Source organism: Arachis stenosperma, chromosome 7 (assembly GCF_014773155.1).
Source record: "Arachis stenosperma cultivar V10309 chromosome 7, arast.V10309.gnm1.PFL2, whole genome shotgun sequence".
Lineage (NCBI taxonomy): Eukaryota > Viridiplantae > Streptophyta > Magnoliopsida > Fabales > Fabaceae > Arachis > Arachis stenosperma.
In genome coordinates this window covers 18,060,536-18,069,375 of record NC_080383.1, presented here as the reverse complement: position 1 = coordinate 18,069,375, position 8,840 = coordinate 18,060,536, and the positions used below count along the sequence as shown (strand labels likewise).

Genomic DNA, 8,840 nt, shown 5'->3' with positions numbered 1-8,840 from the left:
AATATCTGAAACGAAAGAAGAATTCTTCTTTTCTCCTTCCTTACCATCTTTCAAGTTTATTGATAATCAAGCTACGACTTTTCATATTTAGATTTATAAGTCCGAAAAGATAAGCAAATCCCGTTTGGTTTACCAAAAAACAGGAGAAATGAGTAAAAGAAGAAAATGATCATATGAGAGGAGTGGGAGTGCTTTAACTACTGCATTCCTGTTTTATCAATATTCTAGAATTTTAACTCTATTTCTGATTTGTTCTTGGTTGATTAATTCTGTTACTAGCTTATTCTTTGATGATAAATTGATTCGGCTCATTTTTGCTTGTTCTTGATTGAATAACTGTTTCATGATAGTGAATCAACTTATTTGACTTTTTAAGTTTTTATCTTTAAAAATTTTGTTAATCTTAGTTAAAAAAATTGTACTCTCCTGGTTAATCTTTAAAAAAATTTGTTGCTGCTGTGTAACGTTTTATTGTGTTATTTATGATTTAATTGTTTGTATTCTTGCTGCGTAACTTTCAGTTCTTTCTATTGGCGTTGTTACTTTGTTTTAAATTTTAATTGGTGTTGTCGTCTTATAATTTATTATAATTTGGTGTAAATTTTCTACTATCTTTGTTTTAATGGTTCAGTTATTCTTTTTTCATTGTGTTAGTTTTTGTGGTACAAATTCTCTTGATTTAAAGTTTTTTTTGGCTCTGGATAAGCCTCTATTTGGCTTAGATGAACTTAGATCTCGTTTTTATATATGCACGATATCAAAAATATTATTGGTATATCAAAATCAGTTACTAAAATTATTTATTAATATATTTGTATATAAATATATATGTAGTTTAATTTATTTTTAATATATATTTATATTCCAATATATATTTTATACCAATAATTAATTTTAGTAACTAATTTTAGTATATACATAACATAATAAAAAGATACATAATTATATATAGTGTGGTACAATTCTTTTTCTTATTCTTGGCCTTTTGATTATTGAGTGGTTGTGTTTTTGTTAAATTGTTAACTAATTTTTGTTGTTAATAAATAATGGCTTTTTGTCTGATTATTATTTTTATAATTTTTTTAATTTTGTCTGATTATTATTAATTTTTTATAATAATGTATCTGTATAAAATAATTTGACTTTTAATTCTTTTCGTTTCAATGATATTTCTAATCCTCCTATTAGATTATAATTGTAATTATATTTTAGTATTTTTATTTTTATTTATTTATTATTTTATTCTAAAACAGTTATTTCGATTGAACTATAGTTAAATTGGTCGAATTAGTAAATCGATAAATCAATAATTAGACCATGACTGATTTGATTTTTAAAATTTTACTCTTTTTTTCCTTTTCATACATTGAAGGTTGAAGACAAAAAAAAGACAAGTGAATATTCATTCTGTTCTCTGATCATTTTTCGAAAGATTCTGAAGTTTCGATAAAAAAATTCACCTTTTTTCAGTTTCTGATATTTAACTTTGAGATTGGTTAATTCCTCTATTAATGATATCTCTTTAGAACATATTTATGTGGCACGTCAATTGTAAATATATCTTTTATTTAATTTTTATAAATAAAAATAATTAAAAAATTATTAATAATTTTAGTTAATATATTTAAGAAAAATAATAAAAAAAACTAAATGATTTTGACAATTATTATTAAAAGATAATGAAGTTTCTAACAGAAAAAAATTATGAATTTTAATTAATTTTTAATAGATAAATTAACAGCTTAAGACTTGTCTTGAGGTAATTATTAGGAATTGCTTAAAATTTTTTTCTCAAAAAAGAAAAAAGAATAAATTTATGACTCTTTGAATTTTCAACTATGACAATTCTAAACATTAAATATATAAATTAATTCGACTACATTAAATAAACAAAATATTAAAATAATACATAAATATTTATAAGTTAGTGACTTAATAATATTAATCAAATAAATTTTAATATTATATTAAAATTAATATTTAATGTGTTTAATTCAATTTGAAAAACATTTTATAACCGTACATATAATGTTATAAACTATTTAGATTTATAATTTTAGAGAAATTTTTTCTAAGAGACGTGAAATTTATAATACTTGTTTGCTCAATTCTTACTCTTCCAAAGATGCTCCATTCTCTAATTATAATTAAGTAAAATTTTTTGTTTTATTACAAATAAATATTTAATTAATTAATAATGATAATAAATATCACGAACCTAGGTTACATTTTAGAAATAAAAAAGAATTATTAAAAGTTTTAACGTAAATTGTTACGGCCGTCGGCCCCTCCTTTTTCCAAATTACATTTGTCCCTTTTTTTTTTTTTTTCAAATTACATTTGTCTGTCCCTCATAACTCATAAGTCATAAGTCACATGCCTAACTTGTGTTATGTCCCACTGCTGACTTTATTTGTTACATAGGTCACTTTTATAAATAAATGTATTAATCCAAATGATTTTCTAATTCATTCTATAAATTTTTGATGTTTTTTCACTGTAAAGACCGATGATTCTATTAAAATTAGAATATATATTAATTTTTATTTTTTAAATATTTATAGATGTTTTACTAAAATAACTCTAATATAAGACTCAAATTAGTTGAAGCTCATCTATTTAGTTCTTATGAATAGACATTTGTATATATTTCATGGAGTAATTTTTACCCCATAAAATAATCTTGTTAAAATAAAAAATGGAAAATTTTAAGAAAAATAAATATAATATATAAAAAGTAATATTAAAACAATTAAATTTAGGAAAAGTATGATGAGCCAATGAAATATTTGTACAATGTGTACAATAGAGTTTTAGGGAGTATTAGAGATATAACTATTAGTGTTATTTTTCACATCAGCTTAGAGTTCTAAATTCGAAAGGTCAAAAGTTCTGGTAAATTCTAAAATCAATGTAAACTTTTGGAAAGATGTTTATTATCCCTAATATTCGAATGATTATTCTAGATAGTATAAGAGATGTTCATTTTATAACTCAATAACCCATTATACACATTGTACAAATAGTTCATTGTCTCCTTAGCGGAATCCTAAAATTTATTATATAAGGTAAATAAGAATTTCTCAAAGTAAACTCAATCAAAGACCCTCCTGCCTTTCAATCATTATTACTTTTTTTTCATCTACTCACATCATGAAAATAATTTTATAAAAGATAATAATTACGATATAAATGCATATTATGTTAAATAATATTAAAAATAAAGTCAGTTATTATAATTGAAAGAGTACCAATACAGCAACAGTCTAATATTTTTTAATTACTATTTTTAAATAAAGAGATTTTTACATAATAAGTCACTTATTTTATTACAATAATAAATAAATCGGAATCAAAATCCGTGAACAGGTGCTTTATAAAATTAAAATAATATAAAAACTCAATTAAAAAAAATACATAAAAATTTAATAAAAAATTTGGTAAAACCAAAATAATTAAACCAATAAAAAATTCTGATTCTGCATGTGCGTGACAAAATCCCCAATTTTTTATTTTCTTTCTCAAATAACAAAATAAACAAAAGAGACAAGATTCTGTATCTGAGTCCACCACCCTGCGCCTCGCTCCCTTCAACATCAATTCCTCTGACGAAAAACAAAAAGAAAGAAACACAAAAATTGATTAATTTTATTCTAATTCTAAAATTTATAAACACCAAAGGAAGGAGGGATTCTCAAGAAAGACAGAGAGAGAAGCGTAGAAGACGCACCCACCGCGTGCGAAGCTTCCTCCGCCTCCGCTGCCGCTCCTCGGTCGCAACCTTCTTTGCAGCCTCGTCGGTCTAATCGGCTGCACTTGAAGGTACTCAAAGCTCCCCCACTGCTTCTTTTTTCTTCTTTATTTTAATTTTCAGTTTTCCTAGTATTTAATTTGTGCATTCTTTTTTCGCATGTTAATGTTACTAGCTTATATAATCATTTTGATTATCTTTACTTGTTCACTGACATTGGCATGATGAAATAAATCAAAGTAGAAATTTTTAATTGAAAAATGAAAAAGAAAGGAAAAAGAAAAAGAAAAGAATCAAAAGATTAAGTCATCAATGTATACCTTTCATTGTTGGTAGCAATTTTTGTAAGTTGGTTTGAATATAAAACAAGGTTAATCCAAATTTGCAGAGCAAAGTTTGATTAGTGATGAAGCAAGAGGATGGTGGTGCAAAAGCACAAGCACAGGGTAACCTAAATTCAGCTCCAAAGGCAGCAATTCCACCTTACATGAAAGCAATCTCTGGCTCCCTTGGAGGGATTGTGGAGGCTTCTTGCTTGCAGCCAATTGATGTGATCAAGACCCGGTTGCAGCTTGATAGGTCAGGGAACTACAAGGGGATAGCACATTGCGGCACCACCATTGCCCGGACTGAAGGCGTGCGTGCCCTGTGGAAGGGCTTGACGCCTTTTGCCACTCACTTGACCTTGAAGTATGCATTACGGATGGGATCCAACGCGATGTTTCAGTCCGTGTTTAAGGACCCCAAGAGCGGGAAGATCAGCAACCAGGGTAGGCTGCTTTCTGGCTTTGGTGCTGGGGTGCTTGAGGCTCTTGCTATTGTCACGCCTTTTGAGGTTTGGGAATTTTATGTTCTTTGATGTGTAATTGTCAATGTCATTAAGTAATTATGCTGGTTTATGCATATTGGACTATGATTAAGTAGCATATGAACCAAAGTTAATAAGTATGACTTCATGAAGGGAAAATCATATAAACAACTTCTAAGACTTTCTTGCTAGCAACCGGTACTAGTCTCTGCATTTTCACTTTTTGATATTTGTTTAAGTACTTGTGGTGTGGATCAACAGCATTTAGTGCTTAGGTTTTTTGTAGATATTAAGAATTTGAGGAGACAATTTATTTAGCTTTTATAATAGGGCTCTTTATAGGCATATATTACTTTGTCTAGATATTTTCCTTTGCATACTTTGCTATTAAATAATTAGATCTTGATGGTTCAAAATTATAACCTGATCCTATCTTATATTGTTCCTGTTTGTGTTTGTTATCTTGACTTATCGGTACTCTAAATACCTAATTATATGAGTCCCTGTTGTGCCTTTTAAAACATTAACTCTATATTCCATTGTTCCTAGTACTATAACTATGCTTAATTATATTTATAATCAGATTGAACATGAAATCTTAAATTTTATGTTGAATTAGTTGATCAATGTCATTTCGATTATCCGAGGATTCCTTTTACACTGAACTACAATTTACAAATTATATTTCATCAGATATTCATGCCCATATTATCTGCCTGTGCCTTGTGATAGACTAAAGTTTAGTTGTTTACAAATTACATGTTGATAAACTGTTTGGTGCAAGGTCCTGGTTGAACACATAGGATTTTATGTCTTGGAATTCATAGTTTTACACAGTAGCCTTTGTTGGTTAAAAACATTTTCAAGTTCGTATCTAAATTCTATTGGATGGTTGGATAACATTCCTTTAATGTCAGTTGTACTGGTTGTTCTTGGAATTTTAATGAATAAATTCTTACAATGTCAATGGTCATATTTTATTTAAGCTGCACATGGTCTGTCAGATCATACATGATGCATGGAAATTCTTAAGGATTTCTTTTTAAAATGCCAAGTCAACTTGACTAGTGGCTAAGATTTGTAAAATCTAATGATCATTAATTGTGGTAAGTGCTAGGAAGAAGGTTTGTGCCTTGACCCTTAATAGTTTATATATTTTGTGTATAGTACAAACTAATAAATCATGTCATTGATTTACTTGGGTGTAGCATGTTACTATGCATTCCCACAATGCTACCTATTACATACTCAACTCAATCAATTGAAAATGCATCCACAATACACTTACAAACCGGCCCATACTACTTAAATGTCGTTGGTTCTCTGATCATGGTATCTCATAATGACTGTTAAGAGCTTTTAAGATTACAAACCTTTGAGACCAATGATAGGACTAGTACTAAAAAAATAAGCTGCAGATATGTATAGAGATGGGTGTGTATGTATCTTGATGAGAGAGATCAAAGTATTCAAATGTTACTAACACGGAGAACCCTTCCCTCTTTTCCTCTCTCATTTTTGTTTTTCGCTAACTTCTTGTTGTCTCTAGCTCTTTCTCATGCTTTCGCGTGAACTACCAGCAGATATTGTCTGTGCATTTGCCCAATGATATAAGTGCACTATTCATTCGAGGCCTAATTGCTAACCTGCACATCCTCCTTTTAATTCTTCCTAACATAGTTTTGTGTGTTGCAATGATGAGTGCATGACTAAATGATACTTTTTTTTTTGAATTTTTTATCCTAAAGTAATTGTAATAAGGCACTTTTTTTTTTTCAAGAAGAAAAGAGAGAGTTAACATTGGTGTTGCTATTCAGCATAAGGCATCATCACTAACATGTTTGGCATGTGGTTGCTCATGTTCATAATATGTGTTCGTGTCTTTGTAGGTTGTGAAGATTAGGTTGCAGCAGCAGAGGGGACTAAGCCCCGAGCTTTTAAAATACAAAGGTCCCGTGCATTGTGCTCGAATGATTGTGAAGGAGGAAGGCATTCTTGGGCTTTGGGCAGGGGCTGCTCCTACTGTAATGCGTAATGGAACAAATCAAGCTGCCATGTTTACTGCCAAAAATGCTTTTGATATACTTTTATGGAGCAAACATGAAGGAGATGGAAAAGTACTCCTACCATGGCAGTCTATGATTTCAGGGTTCCTTGCTGGCACCGCAGGCCCTATTTGTACTGGTCCCTTTGATGTGGTGAAAACAAGGTTGATGGCTCAGAGCCGAGAGGGGGGCGAACTGAAGTACAAGGGTATGATTCATGCCATCAGAACAATATATTCGGAGGAAGGACTTCGCGCCTTATGGAAAGGTCTGCTACCTCGGCTCATGAGGATCCCGCCTGGCCAGGCCATTATGTGGACAGTCGCCGATCAAATCATTGGTTTGTATGAGAGGAGACATCTCAAAGTGGCAGAATTATAGGTAATATACTAATATTTTCTTTCTTTTTCTTTTTCTTTTTGGCAATCATTAGTTTTTTAAGCCAATTTCAATGCAAGGATAGAGTTAATAATCATTTTTGTCCTCTTTCTCTAAGGCTTATTTAGTTAATTCCATTGAATTTGATGAGTGGACAATTGGGGTCCATATAAAGCTTAGTGAATAACTAGCAATTTTAGCCCTAAACAATTTTCTAAATACTTGCACTACTAGCTAGCAAGTCATTTTATGCGAAGTTGTAGCAATCTGGAATAAAGTTTTCATGCTATTTTCTGGAGTGTATTTCTATTGTTTATCAGTATTAAAATCAAAAGCAGCATTTAAGAAGTTGAAGCTTTTCAACAATGTGGTGGACGATGAAATAAATAGCGCCAAAAGAAAACTATTAGCTTCCCCTAATTTCTTGCCAAAGCCACTCTTTTGCAGCCTGTTTGTTTGAACCGGGAAACATTGGACTCGCCCAAATGTTCTACCAACACCGCAATAAAGCATTACAATCTTCTTTCTACACTAAACACTCTTGATACGTACAAGCATAAAATTATAATTGTTATTAATTAATTTTGTATTTTGGGGGTTTCAAATTTCACCTTATACATACAACATTTCATTGGTTAATGGCAAATTCTTAACTGGAGCTTAAATCTAAGGCGGATTAGACATTAACCTATCGAGTTGGGAGATATTGTGAAAAATAAAAATAAAATGTATTTAACTAGAAATAACGGGTTTTTTGTATTAACTAAAAATAATGTTATTTTGGGCCTCAACATTATTTTTCTATTATGGTGCCCAAAAACTATATGGATTACGGACTCATTAGACATTAACTGACGTGGGGTTAGCTCATTAGATGGAGAAATCAAAACTAAATTTTCAATGGGATTTAGTAAATCTGTCAAAAACGGAGAACAAAAAATAAGCCTTCACCAACCAGGCTTTGTTTACTTTAAACATAAAGTTGTTTTTCTTTGCATCATATGCAATTTTTTTCGCCAACCAAAAACTAATTCTTGAATTTTGAAATGAAACGGCCACTAATTTTATTTTACTTTTCATTTTTTTAAAAGACAGAAATGAAACAAAATAATTCGGTAAACTATATTTAACTTTATTTGTGTAAACTATATCTAAATTTTATTCATACAATTTAATTTAAATTAATAATACATAAAAATATTTGTTTAGAATGAAAGAACATTAAATTCCTTGACTTAGTTGTTTTGCTTTATTTTTTTTTTTGGGTCTACGACTTAGGTTATGTCAGAAGCAGGTCGTCTGAAAGAGGGAAAAGTTTGAACATGGTGCGTTGAAGTGATCATAATATTTTTAACTTTTTTTTTTAACTCCGGTTCAAACTTGAAAAGGTTTATTATCCCTAAAATTCTATGCATGGAGCTTTAAATATAAAAGAATTTTTTTTTATATAATTTACTTTTTCTGGTCAATGAGTTGGTAGGTGTTTGACTATTTTCCATTCCAAACACATTTAATGTAAATGAAGAATAAGCGATAGTTATAAACCAGACGCTTGGTGAAAAAGATGGGGGATCAACCCCTGCCAAAAGAAAAATAAAAAATATTATTTATACACTAAAATTAATTATTATATATTTGTATATAACTATATATATTGATTAACTTATTTTTAATATATATTTTATACAAATGATTAATTTTAGTGTACATTTATCACAGTTGTAAAATACATTCTAATAAATTAGTGTTTGAAAATAATAATTGAAGTTTACACCAACCCGAAATATCTCAGCTATACATTTGGGTTTGGTAAGACTTTTAGAGTATCTAATCAATCGTTTTCTCTAGTGAAAATATG

General features: G+C 29.4%; 1 protein-coding gene across 1 annotated transcript; it reads left to right on the top strand.

Moving 5' to 3' along the window:
* Positions 1-3,561: 3,561 nt before the first annotated feature.
* On the top strand, positions 3,562-7,573 carry LOC130940552 (mitochondrial succinate-fumarate transporter 1). Its single transcript, XM_057868725.1, has 3 exons — positions 3,562-3,822; positions 4,140-4,586; positions 6,449-7,573. Exons 2-3 carry the CDS (start codon positions 4,158-4,160, stop codon positions 6,983-6,985), a joined length of 966 nt encoding a protein of 321 aa, XP_057724708.1. The 5' UTR covers positions 3,562-3,822; positions 4,140-4,157; the 3' UTR covers positions 6,986-7,573.
* Positions 7,574-8,840: the final 1,267 nt, after the last annotated feature.